We start from the raw sequence: 20,366 nt of genomic DNA on the forward strand, positions 1-20,366 counted from the left end.
CAGTTTGTACCCCCGTGCCTCTAGCTCTGCTCTGGGTCCCCAGGTGCCCCCGGCCCCCCCGGCGAGCCCTTCATCTCCCGCTACGGCTCGGCTATCACCATCCACTGGTCGAGCGGGGACCCCGGCCAAGGGCCCATCACCAGATACGTCCTCGAAGCCCGTCCTTCAGGTACTGCAGCTCCTCTCTGCTTTCCATCCTCACCTCGATACCAGCGGTGCCGGTCCACGAGGACCGCGCTGCCGAGTGGGTGCTGACCGGGACTGATGGAAAGGGGCTGGCGAGCCGTGGAGCAGCACCGGTCATTGCTGCTGCTCTCACGGGCACGGAGATCTTGATACTCGCCGAGCCAGGCAAGGGGGTTTGAGGGGTACCAAGGCTATCCCAAAACAGGAAGGCCCTGCTCCTGTGCAGGCAGGGGCAGGCAGGGCTGGCAGCTGGGACTCCCCATCCCCACGGCAGGGAGCCAGCAGGCACGGCCACGCTCTCTCCTTCAGCCCGGAATTAATGATTTCTCCCTGCCACAGAGACCGCAGTTCAGATGACCCAATCGTTAACGGGGGTCTGTACTGCTCCCCGCCTCGGGGAGCAGCACCCAGGAGGGAAACCCCTCACTCCCGTGAGCCCGCCAGGGGTGCTGTGGGGCTGCAGTGGCAGCAGGTCCCCGGGGAGCTGCCTTGCCCTTGGCCGGGGCAGGCGATCGATCAGCTGTGTTCATTGCTACGGCTTTTTAATGATGCTGCAGCGAGCGAGCTCGGGGCCGGGAGGGCCGGGCAGATGGCGGAGGGCACGTGCTCCTGGATCGAGGGAGATCAGCCTCTCACCCTGGGGAGTCCTGCAGAGCCGGTCCCCCCGCTCCCAGGCCCCTTCTCTCTTCCAGACGAGGGGCTCTGGGACATCCTCATCAAAGATATCCCCAAGGAGGTGACTTCCTACACCTTCAGCATGGACATCCTCAAGCAGGGGGTCAGCTACGACTTCCGTGTCATTGCCGTGAATGACTATGGCTACGGGACCCCCAGCACGCCTTCCCCCTCCGTGTCAGGTAGCCAACGGGGGCAGCATGTGGGTGTCCCCGGGGGGATGCTGTCACCCCTGTGCCGGAGGGAGAGTCCCAGTGTTGCTCTGTTCTCATGGCCATCACCGAAACCCATCTCCCCAACCCTCCCTGGCTCCTGCAGAGCCCCAAATCCCGCTGCCAGCAGCATCTGCCAGCACTCCCCTTGCAAAGCCTCCTGCTATCCCCCTTTAACCTGCTCCCTCATGTGGATCCAGGTCTCCCAAAGTTCCCCAGCGTGACCCCATGCCTTGCAGCGGGGTCTCCCCATCCATACTGGTTTGCCCCCCATGCCCGTCTCCTTCTGATCCTCCCTGCTGTGCCCCAGCCCAGAAAGCCAACCCATTCTACGAGGAGTGGTGGTTCCTGGTGGTCATCGCCCTGGTAGGGCTCATCTTCATCCTCCTGCTCGTCTTCGTGCTCATCATCCGCGGGCAGAGCAAGAAGTACGCCAAGAAATCAGACTCAGGTGAGTGCCGGGGGTGTGATGGGTGGTGACGGGACCCTCCGGGGTGCCAGCCGAGGGGTGCAGAGCCCTGACCCCATAGGAGCCTCTCCAGGGCCTCCCTGCCTGCCTTTGGGGTCTTAGCGGGGCGGTGGGAGCCTGCCTCCCTGCCTGCCTTGGGGCACGGCTCCTCCAGAGACCCTGTGACATCCGATAAAGATGCTGTGGGCTTCCTAGAGAGCGCTGGGAGCTAAAGATTAAATAAGCGACTTGTCCCGCTGTTAGCTGCAGAGGCAGGGCAGCCCGGGGGCTCGGCAGAGGTCATTGGGATTAGTCAAACACAGCTCTGTTTTCTTAGCTGTATCAAGGGCTCAAATTGTGGGGAAAATCCAGACCTCCTCGTTAAGCAAACAGAGCCACTGAGCTGGGAGCCAGAGGCAATGGGGCAGGTCAGGGTGCGAGCCAAGGCGGGCAGGCTCAGCACGGCCGGTGGCGCTGGGCACGGGGCTGATGCGTGGCCACTGCCCCGGGACTGGCACCTCGCGGCCGTCCCCGGGCTGTGGTCTCTCCAACGCTGGAGTCGGCACAACCCTCCCTGGGCCGTTCCCCGATCCTCCTGCACAGGGTCCAGGCCCCCACCATGCTGTGCTGCCCGGGGAGGGTCTGGGGGAGGCTAAGCATCCCATCCTGCAGGGAATGGCTCCAAGGCGACCGCCCTGAGCCATGGCGAGATGGTGAGCCTGGACGAGGGCAGCTTCCCCGCCCTGGAGCTCAACAACCGCCGCCTCTCCGTCAAGAACTCTTTCTGCAGGAAGAACGGCATCTACACCCGGTAGGGACCCCCCACCGCAGCCCCCTCCCCAGGCAAGGGGGAGTTTTTCAGATGTCGTGTCCATCCCTCCATCGTGCACTCGCCATGGGATGGGCACGGGGCTGGGGAGGGCTGGCACCCCAGGGGGGTGACCCTGTTCTGCCCACTGTTCCCCCTGCCATGAGCTGCAGCTGCTGCACCAGCCCTGACGTGCCGGGATGCTGAACAGCCTGAGAAGCTGGGAATCCCTGAGAGCTCATGGACCATGGGCAAGGTCCTTGTGGGGGGGCTCGGCACTGCTTTGGGGTGGTCCCTGCGCCTGCCCCGGGGCTCGGCTGGGCTCATCCCTGCATGGCACAGCCCCAACGGGGGACTCACGCTGAGCACCCACCTCTCCCCGAGGTCCCCACCGCGGCCCAGCCCCGGCAGCCTCCACTACTCGGATGAGGACATGACCAAGTACAACGACCTGATCCCCGCCGAGAGCAGCAGCCTGACGGAGAAGCCCTCCGAGGTCTCCGACTCTCAGGTGACCACCCGGGGCTGCCCGTGGGGATGGGGACCTGGGGCAGGGGGATGCAAGGGCAGGATGGACGGTGCTGGGAGCCCTCCCTGAGCATCAGCTCTGCTCTCTGCCCACCACGATGCAGCTCCTGGTGCACGTTTGGGAAAAGCAACGCTGGTCCCGCTCTCTTGCCCCATCCTGCTTTTTAGGCAGCAGCATCCCCCATGGCTTCACGGCACGGAGCCAGAGCGAAGCTGGCACGGCCCCCGGCCCATGTGCTGGGGATGTGGCACTGCTGGGGGCTGCCAGGGACAGGGGACGGGAGGGCAGCGGGGTTGGGGACTGTCCCGCTGCCCAGTCACTGGTGGCAACGGCCGCGGCTCTGCCAACCCTACAAAATGGCACCTTTGTCTCCTCCCGGAGAAACGGGCAGCTGTGGCCGGGCAGGAGCACGGCTGTGGGCAGCTCCCCGGGCAGGCAGATCCGGGGAGGCTATGGGAGCATCACCCCCAGGATGGATGCTGGGCGGCATCTGAAAAGACGAGGCTGAAGCCCAGGGGAAGGTCCTGGGGGTCCCCACGGCTGTCCCCCCGAGCAGGAGGGGGACCAGCCCCAGGGGGCCGCCCATCGCTGCCTGTACCGGCTGTTTCTTTTGCCTTCACGCGGCAGATGCCGGCTCCGCTTCTTCTTGCCTGAGCGGGGCTCGAGTGGCTTTTGAGGAGCTGTAAAGAGCGGCAGGAGCTGGCGCTGGCGTGGAGCAGCTTCCCCACCGCCCTCAATGGGCCCTTTGTGCACGGCGAGGGGAAGCTGAATCTAATTACCGCCAGCGGGGAGGCAGGGCCGCCAGCACCCGCCTCCCAAAAACACCCTCCCCGCCAACCCGGGGACATCACTGCCTCGGGGACCCCCCCCGAGGGGCCCCAGAACTCTGCAACCCTTTTGTATGAGGTTTTATTTTGCTTTAGCAAGAGGCAGAAACACCCCAGCGGTGCTGCAGCCGTCCCAGCCCCTAAAGTCTTTTGGGATGTGCTCGCCAGCATCCCCAAAAGAGCACCGGGAAAGCTCACGCTATTTTTGGGGCTGGTGGGTGATGCCCCCCCACCCCATGCTTACTCCCCCATCCTGTTCTTTAGGGCAGCGACAGCGAGTACGAGGTGGACCCCGGCCACCAGAAAGCCCACTCCTTCGTCAACCACTACATCAGCGACCCTACCTACTACAACTCGTGGCGGCGGCAGCAGAAGGGCATCTCACGGGCGCAGGCGTACAGCTACACCGAGAGCGACTCGGGGGAGCCCGACCACACGCCCCTCTCCAACAGCACCTCCACGCAGCAGGGCAGCCTCTTCCGCCCCAAAGCCAGCAGGACTCCCACCCCCCAGACCCCCGGCAACCCCCCCAGTCAGCCCGGTACCCTCTACCGCCCACCCAGCAGCCTGGCCCCCGGCTCTAGAGCCCCCATCGCTGGATTTTCTTCTTTCGTTTGATATTTAAACAGAAGCAAAAACAAACAGGAGAAAAAAAAAAATAGAAAAAAAAGAAAGGGAAAAAAAAAAAAAGAAAAGCCCCAAGAAATTAAGAAAAAAGAAAAAAGCGGCAAGGGGGAGAAGAGGAGGAGGAAGCGGAGAGGCCGAAGGGCCGCGGGACTACAGGGATGGCAGCAGTGCCATGGGGGGTAGCGGCCCCAGGCTTGGTGCTGCGACGGGTGTTTTGCTTTCTTGGCAGTGCCGGAGCAGAACGCCGAGCGCCTTCCCTGGGGCTGGGGAGCAAAACCCAGCTCCTCTTTTTGGCCAAAGCTTTCTGCGTTGCGGACTCCTCGGCCGAGGTGGGGCGGGAGGGCTCGGGGTGCCGGCAGGATTGCACCGGACTTCACCCTTGGCACCTGCTGTAGCTGCCGCTGAGCTGCTGCCGGCCTCGCCGGGGTCCCATGGGTGCTGCCAGGCTGGGTGCAGGGGCTCTTGCTGTGCCAAACCCCGGCCCCTCCGCCAGCCTCCGCTTGTGGCTTCCCCAGGACCTGGGGACAAGCAGCGACACAGGGACCCTCAGCTGCAGAGGGGAAGAGGAGCTCTGCTGATCTTAAAACCGCTGGACATGAAACCCCCACCCTGGACCCCCCAGCCTTTGGGAGAAGGGGGTAGCCACTGTGCTAGGAACCCAGGGGGCAATTAATTCCTCCCCTCGTTTGTGCCTGGCCCAGCACAGCCCCCCCAGTCCAGGAGAACCCAGGACTTAAACCCCGGGAGAGCCCCGCTGGGGTGCACGTGGTGCTGATGTCCCCCCTGATTTTGCACCCCGGGGCCACGCAGGGGCTCCGGCGAGGGCTCAGAGGGGGCGATGCGGCGACTGTAGCCAAACCTCTGCATTTCTGGTGGTTTGGGGATTTTTTTAATGGGGTTTTGTGCAGAGGCCTGGGAGCAAGAGGGGTGTGCCGGGGGGGTGATGCCCGGGGGGGGGCTCTGGGACCGTGGCCATTTTGGTGGTCTCTACATAGCAAAACCCCTGCAGTGCCTACCAGTGAGCCAGGCACCAGCCCGGCGGGGCCGCGGCGCCCGGGCTGAGCCGAGGGAGATGCCAATAAAGAGCCTGAGGATCAGCCCGTCTTGCCTCTCTGTCACCCTGCTGCGGCAGCGAAGGGGCTGGCGGGATGCGTCCGTCTGTCCCGCTGCCCCGTCTGGGCTTGTGTCAGCCCTACAGCACTGGGGAAGGAGCCGGGCAGAGGGTACCAGAGGCTGTGGTGCCGGGATAGGGCCCAGAAAGGTGCAGGGAGCCGTGATGGCTGTATCCTTGCGTGTTTCCATCCCAGTGGGGTCTGTAGCTGGAGGAAAAGGGGACCCAGTGGTGGGATAGAGAAGGAGGGAGGTGACCCCACTGCACCGGGTGCTTTCGGCATTGCCAGCAGCAGCCCCACATCGCTGGCACCGGGGATTTCTCCTGGGGCGGTTTGCAGCCGCCCTCGCCGCCTGTTCTGCCCTTCAGGCCTGGCAGGAAAATCTGGGTGACGCGCTCAGGTTTCATCGCCCATCACTCCTCCGGCAGCAAACAGCGTGGGTCTGGAGCCGAGGGCTGGGGAAGGCTCGGCCTGCCGACAGCGCCAGCAAAACACCGGCACCTGCTTCCTTCGCTGGGGGCTATTCCCTCGCCAGGGGCTACCAGGACTGGAGGCTGTGGGGTCTGCACAGCCCCTTGCCGCAGGACCCCGTTGCTGGCAGGGCAGGGGCTTGGATTTGGGGACCGGTTGGAGCTGGGGGTGCGTGACCCAGTGCCGCAGCCCCGCTTCACCCATCCCGTGGGCTGGGGAGAAATGGGGGATGCTATGGTGGCATCGCTGCTGAGCCACAGCCACCAGCAGAAGCGCCGTCCCCACCTCGGCACATTGCCGGGGCCCCAGAGCCGGCGGAGAGCAGAGGGCATTTCTGGCAGGTGACTCATCTGACCTACTTGGGAGCTGGCGCCAAAGGGAGTGCAGCACCCAGGGGTGCACCTAGGGGTGCCCGTCCCCTCCCTGGGCAGCGAAGGGAGCCCTGACGCCCTGCTCGGGGGGAGGCTGCGTTTGGCAGGGGGGTCTGTGTTTGGCCGGACAAATCCTGCCCCTCGTTTGCAGCCCGGCTCCAGCCCCAGGCGTCCCGGCTTGTGCAAGAGAGACCTTCCTCCCACCGGGGCTGGGACGCGGAGCCGCCAGAGACACGGGGCAGAGCAGGTCTGAGGAGTTGAGCAACACAGGCGAGCTCCCTGGGCGAGGGATGCTCCCGGTGCGAGGGATGCTCCCCTCCCGCGCAGTGCATGTGCCAGCCCCTGTGAGCAGCAACGACCCAGCAAGCACCGACGCGGTCCCTGGATGCGTCCCCCATTGCGGGGACAGAGGGGATTCAGGTCCTGGGAGGCTCCTGCGTGGGGTCTGCATGTGCTCCCCGGCACAGCGGCGTGCCGCAGCCCCGGCAGCTGGGGCAGAGCAGAGCCCAGGTCCCGCTCGCCTGCCCTGGCCTGGCTAGTCCCTGGCCACGAGGAGGAGAAGCCGGAGGGCGCAGCAACATTTGCGGCAGGTTTGGAGCTGGTGCCGTGCCGGGAGGTGAAGCTGCCGGTGCGGCTGTGGCAGGAGCGCCTGGGGCCCTGTGGCAACGGTGGCGGTGAAGCCAAGGCGAGCCCTTTCTGCTCGTGGTTTCCCACAGCCGAAGGATGCAGCACCGGAGGAAGTGGCAGATCCCACAGCCCACCGCAGCGGTGGGTTCGTCCTCTGCTCCCCAGGGAACCTCTTCGGGATGGTCTGGGAGCTGTGCAGGGCACAAAGCCCGCTATGGGCACAGCAGAGATGGGCTGAGTGCCAGTGGCACCAGCAGGAGCTCTCGCTCACCTGTGCTGCCTCAGTTTCCCCACAGCACAGATGCAACCGGACCGGCTGGGCTCGCGGGGGAAGATGCCATGCTCCCTGCCAAGCACAGCCGCCTCTCTCCCGCCTCGGCTTTCACCACACTGCTGCCACAACCAGCTCTTTCCAAAAGTCCCTCCCGCCGCCCTGGCCCCTCCAGGCAGGTCTGAGCTGCCCATGCCCAGCCCCGCTGCTGCCTGTGCTGCCCGCTCTCCAGGCTGCTCTGTGCAGCAAACGGGCAGGGTGAGCTGTCGGCAGCAATCAGTCCCTGGGGACCGAATTGGCCTTGACGTATCTCCCAACTGCTGCTCAGCGATGGCCTGCGGTTCTCCCAAGGGCAGAGCACCGCTTGCTTATCAGGGCTGGGCGAGCCAAAGTGGGGCAGAGGGGAGAAGCTGCACCCCCAGACCTCGCTGTGCGGACGGGGCAGCACTGGAGTGGTACCTGCTCGCTGCCCCAGATGCGATGGGGAGATGTTTATGTGCCAGAAATGGGGGTTGCGACCTGTAAAGCTGGGCTGAATTCCGTGATTTATTTTGATTTATTTATTTTAGCTGAAGCGGTGTTGGTGTTGGAGGAGTCAGGTAGTAACAGTTTATTTTCCAGGTTGAGATTAGATCGAGCAAGGAGTAATCAGAGCAAAGAGAAATGCTCGGTGTGCGGTGGAGGAGAAGCAGCCCTGCAGCCCGGGCTCTCCCTTTCCTCCAGATTTCTCCAATTCCCTGCCAGCTCCTGGGGCAAAGCCGAGTGTCCCCACCTTTCCCTTGCCTTGGGCCACGGGGACAGGGACAGCTCCTCCTGCCACGCCGGGGGCTAGATGGGACTCGGCGCATCCTCAGAGCCCCACGTGCCCCGGGCCCTGCCGCCTCCTGCGCCGTGCCAGGCTGCGAAGCTCGCGGCACGGGCAGAGCTGCCGGCGGCAGGGACGGCAGCAGAGCTCTCCCGAGGCGGCGGGGAGAGGAGAGCGGCGGAGAGGACGGACCCAGGTCTGTGCACCCTGTCCTGCAGGCGTGGGTGCCCAGCGCACACCGCGGCACCCCGGCTGAAGGGGTCCCTATGCCGAAGCTGTGCCAGGACAGGGGGCTTCCATAGGTGCTGCCGGCTGCGGTGGGTCCCCACGGCAGCCATGCTCCAGGTGGGATCCCCCAGGGGAAGCCGGGGCGGCTGCACCGCGGCTGGGCAATGGGTTCCCGGGCAGGCGGCGGGTTGTGCGAGCCTGTTCCCTGGCACTGCCGGCCAGGGGAGCGTGCTGGGTGGGAAAGGCAGGCGGCTGCAGGGAGAGCCTGCCTGCGGCAGGCTCCGACCTGCACACTGCTTGTCCTGGTGCTCACCCGTGCACCCATGGGTGCCGAGGTGCCATCTGTGAGCGGGCAGCGCGGTCCTGCCAGGGTGCACTGGTTAGCCGGCTAACCACTCACCCCTGGGTGAACGGCACGGGGAAGGGGTGAAACACCACGTCTGTGGGTGCAAGCTGGTGTCTGTGGGGCTGGCGGGGGCTATTGGGGAGGTTTCTGGCAGCAGCCAGCACTGGGCCCTGGGGCTGGAGGGATGTGGGGGGGCTGTGGGGGCAATGCCCCATTCCCAGCACCCTGGGGTGTCTGGACGGTGATCCCCACACCCTGCTGCAGCACTGGGGTTTGGGGAAAGCACCCGCCGTGCTCGGCAGCATCTCCTGCGCGGCTGAGGCAGCGTCAGCAGACAAAGCTGGCAGGCGCTGGCGGCAGGAGGAGGGGACGGGGCTGCCGGGAAACTCAGGCGCTTCTCCCTGCCCTGCTTTTCAAAGTGCTTTTCAAGCCTTTTCTTTTTTCTTCTCTGCTTTCAAAAGCTGCTGAGAAGCAATAAAAGGAACCGGCGACGGGTTCAGGAAGGGTGGGAGCGATGCAGCCACCCGCTCCACGCTCCCGAGCCTCCCAGCACCCCGACCTCGCTGCCATCTCCCCAAGGCCAGATCCAGCCCTGGGGCTCTGTGTGGCCCGAGCTGCCGCAGAGGAGAGGGGAGGGTGCCCGTCTCTCCCAGGCAGTTTTTCAAGTTGAGTGGGTGCCTGCTCTTCCCAGCCGGAGTTAGGCCAGCCCGCGGGAGCCTTCCCCGGCTGCTCCCACCAGCCGGCTGACGTTAATCCCTCCTGACCGCTGTCTCAGCCAGCGCTGTGCTCCCATGACAGCATCAGGTGAGGCGAGCCGTGCCGCGCCGGTGCCACGCCGGCCTTCGATTAACACGCGCTGGCCCCACACGAGTGGGTAGAGGTGCCGGCGGGGGCTCTGGCAAACCTTCCTCTTCTTCCTCACCCACCGACAAACCACCACTGCATCCAATGGTGGCTCCCAGGGGACCCCTGCTCAACTGTGGGCATGGGGCTTTGCCTCCTGCCTCAGTTTCCCCATATGGAAAGCAAGGAAAATAAAATTTGCCAAACAAACCAGCTATGAAAATGGCACTGGTATGAGCCGAGGAAGCAGCACGGCCTGGGAAGCAGACTGCAAGCACCGGCAGAGGCGGGGTAGTGCCAGACACCCGGGCTGCGGGCAGAGGCCGTGCCCTGGGTGGTTTGGCCCTGGTGCTGAGTCCGGCAGAGTCTCTCCACCTTGCCAACCCCAGCATCTCCACAGTGCCACGCTCGCCCCCGCTGCCCGCAGGAGCGGCGGCTCCGTGGTTATGCTGCGAGCAGCCTCCTGCCCTTCCCACGGAGGGAATCGTCTGCGCCAGATGAGCCATCAAAGCGCCCGGTGCTGCCCAGCCCTGGCTGCCGCCGCAGCCACGGCCCCCGGGTTGGTGCTGCCGAGCCCAGGGAAGGGAGCTCCTTGCACCGGTGACATGAGAAATCTTCGCCCCCTGCAGCATCGTGCCCCAGCATCCGAGCCCCCAGGGTCGCACAGCCGGGGTATCCCAGGACCCCACTTGCCACCGCCCTACGCCCCAGCCTGGCTCCCTCCGCAGAGACGCCAGACGCTCCGGAATATGCAAGAAACGCTGCATTAGGCAGATTCAGGATAATCGTGTCTCTCCCGCCCCTTTTCTCCCACAAAGGTCTCGCCTTAATCCCTGAGAGCGGCTGTGCAGCCCTGCACTCTCCCTTTCAGCACATCACCAGCGCCGGGGGGCCGGGGGGCCCCCGCCATCGCGTCCCAGCCACAGACCACCCAACCGACCCACGGCCTGGAGGGGCTCTGCGGCCCCCCGAGGGGGATGGAGCAGCGGGGCTGGCTGGGGACAGAGAGCTGGGGGATGGTGGAGGGCAAGTGTAGGTGCTGCAGCCTCGTGGGTGTCACGGTCACGAGTGGAACGGGGACACTGGTGCTGCCCCAGGGATGAACCCGCCTCCTCCTGGCAGCTCAGTTCGGCTCTTAATTCCCCTTAACTAATTAGAGTCGGTCACCCCCCACCTCCTCAACCGCCGGCCCGTCTGCCAGGGGTGCAGCCAGCCCCCGCTCTGCCCCGGGGGACCCCACTCGCGACCCCCCGAGAGGAGACCTGGGACCCCCCCACCCCCGCGGATCCCTGCACCCCACCCAGGACCCCACTCGTGACCCCACTCAGGGACACCCCCCCCCTGCGGGACGCGCCGGGACCCCCCACGGGCGAGGCCACGCCTGGGACAAGGATTACCCCCCCCCGCCCCACTCGGGTTTGAATGGAGGGTGTGGGGCTGCCCCATGACGTTGCGCAACGCCATTGGCCCGGGCGGGGCGATGACATCATGCCCGCCGCGGCGGTAGTGGGGGGGGGGGGGTAGTTTCGCTCCGGCTCGGCTCGGCTCGGCTCGGCCATGGACCGGCAGCGGGTCCCGGGTGCGCAGGTAAGGGGGGGTCCGGCGCACGCTGGGGCCCGGTTCAGCCCGGCACGGCTCGGTTCGGCTCGGTGCGGGGGGAGGCAGCCGGGCTCCGGCTCGGCTATTGTCCGACGGCGGGCGGGGTCCCCGGGGCTGCCCCGAGCCCCGCTCCGGTAGCGGGCCGGGGGCGGCGGTGACTTCCCCCCCCCCCCCCCCACCGCCGCCACCACCACCGCCGGAGCGTGGGGCCGGTCCGCGGCACGGGTGGGTGAAGGGGTTAACAGGATGCAGGGCCGTGTTTGCCCAGCGTGGGGCAACCGGCCCGGCTCACCCCGCCCCGGCGGCGATCGGCGGCCGTTCGCCCGCGGCTCCCCGCGCTCCGTCGAGCCCGACGAGGGATTTGCGGTGGCCGGAGCCGGCGGTGGCTGCAGCCGGGGCGGTGGCTGCCCGCGGCCCTTCTCGGAAAGGTTGATCCTCCCCGCGTTGGAGCGGGTCCAGCAGCACCCCTGGGCTGGCCGGGGCTGGGCGCAGGCGGGTGCTGAGTCAGAGCTGCCCGAAATTCCCCTCCAGCTCATCCTCCTGCAGCCTGGGACAGGGGTCAGGGCTTCCCAGCCGGCCCTCCAGCCTCCCTCGCCGCCCCCAGCCTGCCCTCCCGCGCTGCTCGCCGTCCCTAGGGAGCACACGCCGGCTCCCATGGGTGCCCTGGAGAGCGGGGACTTGCCCGGCTCTGCAAGCCTGGGCACAGGGCTTGGATCCCAAACCCGCTCCGGTGTGGGACTGGGAGCTGGTGGGCAGCGACCGCTCGGGGGGAGCTGAACTCAGCCCTTGCCGCCCTGGTTTGACCCTGGCGGTAGCAGCGTTAAGTATAGATGTTTCCGAGTGCCGAATCTATAGATCAGGAAGGCTGTTCTAAAGGGAGCTGGGATCGTTAGCGGTCTGGGGGAGAAACTGAGGCACGGAGCGAGGTAGCGAAGGGAGCGCAGATCTCTGCTCCCCGGGACAGGGCTTTCTCCCTAGCTGGGCGCACAGTAAACAAGTCTGTTTTGGATGCAGCTCCCTTAGAGACCGTGGAGTGAATCCAGCTGAGGTTTAACACCGAGGAGGTTCAGTGGGTTTGGGTCCTAGGGGGGGGAAAAGAGCAAGGCTGGCCTGAATCCCCATCGCCGGGGCCAGACGCCTGACTCTGTGCCATGGGCTGACCCTGCAGTGGGGCTCCCTCCACGGCCCCGACGGGCAGTCCTGCTGCCGGCAGCGTTGTGCTGACCGCGACGGTCTCTCCCTTTGTTCCCTGGGTTTTGTCACGAGCGCAAACAGCCACCGTGATCGCAGGCCCCCCGAGCCGGCCGGCTGCGGGGTGCTGGGCTCCGCCGGCAGGTAGGGTGCCGGAGCCAAGCCGTGGGAAGCCTGCCTGTTTACTTCCCGTCCATCCCAGCGAAACCGCAAGAATTTGGAGCCCGGCAGAGGTCAGGAGGTCTGTTTAGCCCCGGTATCCTGTCGGACCCTGGCCAGCCCCTGTTGTTGTGAGAGAGGGAGCCGGGGCCAGCGAGGAGATAACCTTTCCCCCCGGAAACATCCCCTCCTCGCCCTGGAGAGCCGTGGGCTGGTTCACGGCCCCGTTGCAAGAGGATTTATGGTCCTGTGCGTGTTCTGGCCTGTCCTGCCAATAGTTCCTCGCTGAACTCTGGCTAGCTCCCGGTCGTTGGCAGTCCCTCGGGGAGCGCTGTTCTGCTTTTGGCACTGGCGTGCCGGCGCTGGGGCGGTGAGTTCCCCAGCTTGGCGCTGAACGGTGTGCCGATAGCCCTGGCGAGAGCCAGGCTTTGCCTCCTGCCCCGGTGAGCTGTCTCGCCAGCCCCCGGCTCTGATGCTTGCTGCCGGCTGCCTTTCCGCTTCCAGAGGCGCTGCCGGGGCTGCTCCGCACATCCCATGGCTGAACTGCAGCGGCATCCCGATGCCAGGGACAGGACCAGACCTGTCACCCGTGCCGGGGAGGAGGCGGTCACCGGGGTGCCTGGGCTGCCCGCACTAACAGGACCGTCTGCCCCCGGGCCCTGGGAAGACTGGCCGAGGAGCCTGACGTGAGGGTGTGACAGCAGGCTGGTCCCCTCCCGGGGCCGACGGTGGCAGGGTGTGATCCGTGTCCTGTCTCCAGCAGCTGTCTGCCAGGCAGCAACATCAAAGGGCCGCCTGAGCCGGATCCCCGAGGGGCAGTGCACCAGAAAGTGGGGCTGAGCAGCCGACATGTCCTCCCTGCCCGGTGTGCGGCTTCTCCCTGGCCCCGGGCAGCATGGGGGGGCCCGACCGGTCCAGCGCAGCCCCTGCCCTAGCACCCGGCAGGGTGGGGAGAGCATCCTCTGATCTCTGGGCTGGAGGGCGCTGCCTGGGGTGCTCTGCACGGCAAAGCCGGGGAGGCTCGTTTGGAGCCGGCCGGGCCGGCCAGGATGCTTTCCCTCTCCACAGGTTTGGCTCTCCCAGCCTGTGAGTGGGATGAGCCGAGGGCAGGATGCATGGGCGAGCAGCTGGACTCCGCATTTCCCCTGTGTGCACCCATTCGCTGGCCTCGTTCTTTAAGGCACTTGTGCCTCCGGTCCCCATGGGTGACTGGTGCTGAGTGGGATGAGATGGGGAGGATGGGGGGGGTCTTGTGGGAAGCCTGCGCCATCAGGGCGCGCGGTCCCTGCTGCCTGCCCTGCACCCGGCTGGGGCTGTCCCACCCTCCACACTGGCTGCAGGACCCCACTGTCCTGCAAGCAGACACCCATTTGCAGGGGAAATTGTGTCCCCCGGGGGCCTGAGGCTCCCGCTCCTCGGAGCTCATGGTCCCAAAGGGCTGAGAGGGCAGGTGGGAAGCAGCGCATGGTCTGTGGGTACGCTTTATCCCTCCTGTCCTCGACCCGCGCTTGCAGGTCCCGTCCCCTCCCCTTTCCCCGAAGCCCTGCTGGGACTTGGCAGTGCTCTGGGCTCGCTGCCCCAGGACGGGCAGCGCTGCCTGCCAGCCTGCCTGCCTGCCTGCAAAGTCTCTCGGGTTACAGAACAGCTTTCCCTGGTAGGTAGCTGGAGAGGCGGTGGCTGCGAAGCCGCCCTGGCCTGGTTTCCTTTGTGAAAGCGCCGGCAGTGGGAATGTCACAGGATCCGCTCTCCTCTCCTTGAGCGAGAGGAGGAGAAAAGGGCTCTGTGTCCCGCTCCCCCTGGGCAGGATGGGGCCGGCAGCCAGGCTGTGCGGGCAGCAGCATCCCGCTGCACTGCTGTCACCTCTCGGGGCAAGCTGGGAGCAAAGCGTTGAGGGATGGGGGGGAGATTTTGGCTGCTACGAAAAGGCTTCGTGGGCAGGAGCGTCGAGGGGGGGACGCGGCGGCTTGTTTGGAGGCTGTGATGGTGATGGAGAGCTGCTGGCTGGGGAGGCTGCTGCGGCGCGCCGGTAATGCTCCAACCTCCCCGTGGCCCCTTTGCCGAAGCTTGCAAAGTATCTCACAAATGCTGAACTTGGCCCCGAAATCTAAATACAAGGGAGGGACAGTCCCCAGATGGCCTAAATCAGCAGCACGGTTGCCTGGCCCAGCTGGGGAGCTCGCCGGGAGTGTTTGTTTTATGTAAAACCAAAGGCTGGAGGAATGCCGGCCTGAAAGGAGACCTTGCAAGGGGAAAATGTCTGTGCCATGCACACGCGCTCAGCTGGGCGTGCGTGAGATCCTGGCGAGGGGAGCGGGGCTCCAGCGAGCTGCTCGTCTGCATTCGAATGGGGTGAGGGGAGGGGAAGATGTCCACCCGGCTCCTGGTTTGAGGGTGTGGAGAAGGCGGCATGGCTGCTCTGTCTCTTCCCCCAGCTGCTAGGGATAAACTGGGGGCTCCCCCGGCCGGAGCCCCCCTGTGCCGTCGCATCCCTGGGGCTCTGCCACAGCAGAGTGGGGCAGTCGCCCTGCCGAGAAGGGCTCACGCTGCGGCCTCCGTGGGGCAGTGGGATCCTGCACGGGGACGGACGGGGAGCGGTGCCACCAGCGCCGTGCCGTGGGGCATGCCTGTCCTGGCCGGCCCCATAGGGAAGCTGTGCGTGGGAGGGCTGGGCACCAGGACTTTGCACCCGCATGGGGTCAGAGTCCGTCCTGCCTGCACGGGACCAGCCTGGCCACAGCCTGCCTGAGGCCCCGCTGCCGTGGTGGGGGACGGACGGGCATTGCAGGGCAAGTTTGGGAACGGATGGGGGGTGGGAGCCCTCCCCTAACTGCGCTGGGAGCTGTGGGGCAGACGCTGTGGCCCCCTGCGGTGTCCGGCTGAGCGGGTACAGGACTGCGTTGTGCCGGGATTGCGCTGGCATTGCCGCCCGTGGGCTGTGGGGCTGGGGCTCGCTTCCAGCCGACCCTACGGAGCCATTCAGCTGCACCCTGGGGCTGGGTGGGCAACGGGGGGGGACGACACGTGGCCCGCGCCCCAAGGCTCGCTCAGAGGAGAGACGTCAGTCCCTTCCCTGTGCATGTCACGGGGCCGTGGTGTCGCCGGCGGTGCCCGAAGGGAGGAAGTGGGCGGCCACGAGCCCTTCCTCCCCGGCAGCCTCTCCGGGGACCACCTGGGGCTGCCTGGCGCCAGGGGAAGCGTGGGATGCGGTGACGTGGTCGCTGTCCTTGTCCCCTCCTGCGTGGCCACAGGCGCTGGGCTGGAGGGGTCGGCCAGTGGCACTGAGGTGGCCACGGGAAGGAGGAACATGCCTCTCCTCATCCCGGTCAGCCAGGGCCCTCGTCATCGCTGCCGCCCCTGGAGTCACAGCGGTGACGGTGAGGTGGCCGGGGAGGGCGGGCACAGCCATGCATGGGCTCAGCGCAGGGGTATAGAGAGGAGCGGTATGGAGGGCTTTGGGGTGCTCAAGGGCAGCAGCAAGGCTGCGTCCCCATCCTGCCGAGCGTGAAAGGGTACCACGGGGTGCCTGCCCATCCCCGTCCCCCGTCCCGGCTCCCCCCGGCACGCTACTTGGCTGGCGGTGCCTCCCGGGGGCTCTACGCCCTCCTTGCACACTTCCTGCCGTCTGTTTCCAATTCCTCCTGGCGTCTGCTCCTCCCTGCTTTCTTCCAATTAAAAAAAAAAAAAAAATCCCAGGCATCTTCTCGGCGTGCGGCTCCCAGAAGCTCGAGCGCTGCCGTGCCCTGCTTCGGCGGGCTGGGGCTGCGCGGGGAGGGGACGGCAAGTGCCCGCGGCACCTCGCATCCCTCTTTGTGCCCGTTTACGTGCGGCACAGGGTCAGGGACCGTCCTGCAACACCCCTGTGCCCAGGTCTTTCTCTTGCAGTCCTTTCTGCACGTCTGCTCCGTGGATGGGGTCCGGGACCCACTCGTTCAGGGGGTGTGGGGAGCTCGGGGGTGTCTGGGGACCTGTCCCCCGTGGAGCGATGCCCTGTGTGGAGGCTATTCCCAGGGGAGTGGAGCGGCTGGCGGGCATGGGGTCATGTTTTGCAGCCTGGCAGGGTGAGGGCTGGTGTCGGCGGGGTCGTGCCCATCCGTGTCCTCGAAGCCTGACCGTGTCCCTCTCTCTTGTCCCCTAGGAGTGACCCATCCGTGACGCTGGTGGGAGCCCAGCCGCAGAGCACCAAGTGTGAGCAGCAGTCCGGTCCGTGGGACGTGTGGCTCCGTCTTGGCCGCCCCGGTGCAGCGCGGCGCAGCCCCTCTCTGCCACGATGCCGATCCTCAAGCAACTCGTCTCCAACTCTGCCCACTCCAAGCGGCGCTCGCGGGCCGACCTGACGGCCGAGATGATCAGCGCGCCGCTGGGGGACTTTCGCCACACCATGCACGTGGGACGGGCTGGGGACGCCTTCGGGGACACCTCCTTCCTCACCAGCAAGGCAGGGGAGCCGGGGCTGGAGGTGGGTGAGGAGCCGGGCGCCTCCAAACCCAGCCTGCTCTCCCGCCGCTTCCGCAGCAGCAAGCGCTCGCAGTCGGTGACGCGAGGTGACCGGCGGGACATGCTGGGTTCGCTGCGGGACTCGGCGCTTTTCGTGAAGAATGCCGTCTCCCTGCCCCAGCTGAACGAGAAGGAGGTGGACAGGAGCGCGGGGCAGCTGCCCAAGAGCCTCTCCTCCAGCCCCGTCAAGAAGCTGCCCGAGGAGGTGAGCCCCGAAGAGCAGCAGCGCCCGAACGGGGCGGCCGCCGGGCCGCTGAGTCCCGGCTTGGACGAGCGCGACTTTGGGGACATCACAGAGCTGCCCGTCGTGGTGGCCAAGAGCGGGGCGGGCATGAAGCACGCCGAGTCCATCATGTCCTTCCACATCGACCTGGGGCCCTCCATGCTCGGGGATGTCCTGAGCATCATGGATAAGGAGCAGTGGGAGCAGGACGAAGACCCCGAGGCGGAGGAGAGCCGCGAGGAGGAGGTGGATGCCGCTCTGCCCGGCTCCCCGGCAGCGGCGGTGGCAGCCCCGCCAAGCCAGAGCCCATCCCGTGGTGCCGGCGGCCGCTGCCCCAGAGACAGCAGTTCGGCGTCCAGCTGCACCTCAGGGCCAGAGGAGCGCAGCCCCGTCCCCGGGCCACCGAGCCAGCGGGGGGGCCCCCAAAACGCCCCGACAAGGAGTTCTCCTTTGCTGACGAAGACGACGACGAGATCAGAGTATAAAAGGCGGGCGGCCGAGCCAAGGGGTCTGGTTCTCATTTGCGGTTGCTTGGACACGGGGCTGAATACCCCGGTGCTGCAACGGGTGGCACCAGGGAAGACTCAACTCCTGACTCGTTCCCTCTCCCCGTCCGGCAGCGGACATGCCGTGGCAGGACAGCGCTCTGCTCCCGGGGCCGGGGGCAGCCCTGATGCCTCTCGGCCCCTGGAGAGCTCCAGCACATCCTGGGAGGGAAAGCAGACTCGATTTCCGTTCTTTCTGTTGGACTTTGGATATTAGCTCTTTTCCTTTTTTTTTTTTTTTTTCCCCCCTGCCCATGTAAAGCAATATAGGATCAAACAAGACGAGGCTTTGAAGTTTTAGCCCCTTTAGTAATATATATAATTTTTTCCCACCGTATGGTTTTTACTGCTCTCTGATTTGTCCTTAACTTCCTTTACTCTCACTTTTGGTTTTAATGGAGGGGAGATTTCCCATGAGGAAGGACTTGGCTCTGGAGCTCAGAGGGGACCCGGGACCGTGGGCAGCTCCAGCTTCCCGGGTTTCTTGGGGACTTTCTGCAGACCAAGAGCCTCCAGCTCCGTGCCGTGGTGGGGGCTCGCTCCCCAGCCCTCTGATGGATGGATCCATCCCAGATGCTCGACCCTCCAAACAGCCCAGGGGTTGCGGGGATGACCCCTGGCCAGCCCTGGTATCGGCTGCTCCCGGGGATGCCGATGGGAGCGTGGGTCTGTCCCCTGTGGGAGGAACACCTGGAACCCCCCGTGAGCCAGGGTGAGCCCCGGTGTCCGGCGTGCCGGGCGGCTGCCGTCGTGGGGCTGGTCTGGCTGGGCAGTGCCAACGCTGGCCTGATGCAGGCGGTTGGAAGAGGAGGGTTTTATACTATGTATGTACAAATGCAAAGAATAAAAGGAAACGGTAGTGACAGCAGTGGCCTGAGTTCCTGGGGGACAAGATGCGTGGGGACATGTGTGTTTGCACCCTGCTGCACAAATGGGGACCAGCTTTCTCTGTGCTGCCACCGTCCCCAGACCCTGTCCTGCTGCCTCCACCTTCGCTGCCTGTCCCTGGCTGAAGTCCTGCCTGGCGGCTGGTCCCCTGGCCGGTGTTTCGGCACCTGCAGAGGCCATGCTTTATCTGCCCATCGCGGGAGGAAGCGGGCGAGCTCCTGCTGGCCGGATCTGGCTCCGGGCTGGGACCCTCCGGCCAGGCCGGTTCCTGCCAAGGGACGGCTCTGCCAAGATGCCGCTCTCCTCCCCGCAGCCCCGCTCCCTGCCAGCCAGGGAGGAGGGGAAGGTGATGGCGGGGCAGGACTGGCTGTCCCCGCTCCCACGGGCTGGGGGCCAGCGCTGGGGTTGCCCTGGATGCTCTGGGCCCTCTGGGGCTGCCGTGGCCCCTGCCGACCCCAGCGTGGTGAGCAGGGCAGGTCGCTCCCATCCCCCAGCCGGCTTCCCGCAGCTCAGCCCCTGGGGCAAGCGGGGCTCTGCCGGCACTGGGGCTGCCTTCCCTCCCCAGCCCCACTGATGGTGCTGGGCTGTGATGGGGCGAAGCACCAGGAGCAGCCCCAGCGTCCTTCCCCGAGCAGGTGGAGAGCATGGCTCTGCGGGAGCACCGGCCAGGCTCCCCTCACTGGTGATGGAGAGGGAGGAAAGGATTTGGCCCCTCCAGCATCTGGCCCTAGGAGGGGCTGGGTGCCCCTGTCTTCCTGGAGGGATCTCCCCTGGTGAAGCTGGTGGGAGCGGGCAAGTGCTGTGCCACAGTGGGGACACAATGGGGTCCTGTGCATGCGCCAGGCCTGACACAACGCCCCACGGTGTGGGACATTGGGCTATTGTCCGGGACGGGGAGAACAACAGCAGCTGCAGCCGATGGCTCTGAGCTCACCGGGCTGCCTCTGCCCCGGCCACGGCAGCACAGCCCCCCCTGCCCTGTGCCAGGGTCCCGGGGCTGCTGCCTCCTGTCCCTGCTCTGAGCACCCATCCCCTGAGCCAATGGTCCTGGTCCCTGCCTCCTGGGAGGTCACCAGGCTGCTGGTGGGGACCTGGCTCCTCTTGTCCCTTATGGATGCTCTGATGCAAAGCAGCAGGGCAGGGCAGGTGACCGGGGTTTGCACCCCCTCCCGGGACCCCTTCGCTCCCCGGGGCCTCGCTGGTGCTGCAGGAAGGGGAGAGGCCCTGGGGTGACCCAGCGCTGGCCGCCTGCGACCGTCACTTGGCAATCGCGATCTTTGTGACGCCTGTCGGCTCCAGCCTCCCGCTCGGCAGCACTGTGCTGCCGTGAGCCGACGGGGCAGAAAGCGCGCGCTGGCTCACTGAGCATGCATGGGTACACGGCCCTGCTCAACAGGACAGGATGGTGGCCCTGGCACACGACGAGCGAGTGAGCACAGGGCCAGTGCAACGGGTCCTGGGCTAGCGGGGAGTAATGCCAGCACCACTGCAATACCAGCAGTGTCCGGCCAGCGCCTGCTGCAGGGGAGGGCAGGTCGGCTGGGCTGCACCCGCAGCCTCCCCAAAAACCCTCCATCTGCACAGCACGGGGTGGGCATCTCGGTGTGGGACTCAGCGTGTGTGCGGGATGTGGCCGGCACGACTGCTCCATGCCAGGTCGGTGCACAGCACCCTGTGCAGGGCCGCAGCCACGGCACCTGCAGGCAGCACTCTGGCAGGCGGGCAGCGCTGGTCCAGTGCATTTATAGCTAGTGACAGAATGGGAGCAGGTCTCCATCCCTGATGTGTCAGGCCATGTCGCTCCAGGCGTGTGCCAGGGATGCGTGTGGCCGCAGAAGCCACGTGATGGAGGAGGGACGGAGCGTTAGGTTAAACCCAAGG

At 66.1% G+C, this 20,366-nt stretch overlaps 2 protein-coding genes across 2 annotated transcripts in view; both read left to right on the forward strand.

Moving 5' to 3' along the window:
* SDK2 (sidekick cell adhesion molecule 2) overlaps positions 1-4,327 on the forward strand; it is a 49,863-nt gene extending 45,536 nt beyond the window's left edge. Inside the window, 6 exon segments of the mRNA XM_050908647.1 lie at positions 44-169; positions 879-1,043; positions 1,384-1,524; positions 2,194-2,332; positions 2,714-2,840; positions 3,950-4,327. Of these exon segments, the coding sequence (XP_050764604.1) occupies positions 44-169; positions 879-1,043; positions 1,384-1,524; positions 2,194-2,332; positions 2,714-2,840; positions 3,950-4,303 (1,052 nt within the window). The 3' untranslated portion in view covers positions 4,304-4,327.
* A 6,597-nt stretch (positions 4,328-10,924) lies between these two features.
* On the forward strand, positions 10,925-17,590 carry CDC42EP4 (CDC42 effector protein 4). Its single transcript, XM_050908405.1, is given in 3 exon segments — positions 10,925-10,973; positions 16,471-17,466; positions 17,469-17,590. Coding segments are annotated over 2 exon segments (933 nt in total). The 5' UTR covers positions 10,925-10,973; positions 16,471-16,602; the 3' UTR covers positions 17,538-17,590.
* Positions 17,591-20,366: the final 2,776 nt, after the last annotated feature.

This window comes from Gymnogyps californianus, chromosome 19 (assembly GCF_018139145.2).
Source record: "Gymnogyps californianus isolate 813 chromosome 19, ASM1813914v2, whole genome shotgun sequence".
Lineage (NCBI taxonomy): Eukaryota > Metazoa > Chordata > Aves > Accipitriformes > Cathartidae > Gymnogyps > Gymnogyps californianus.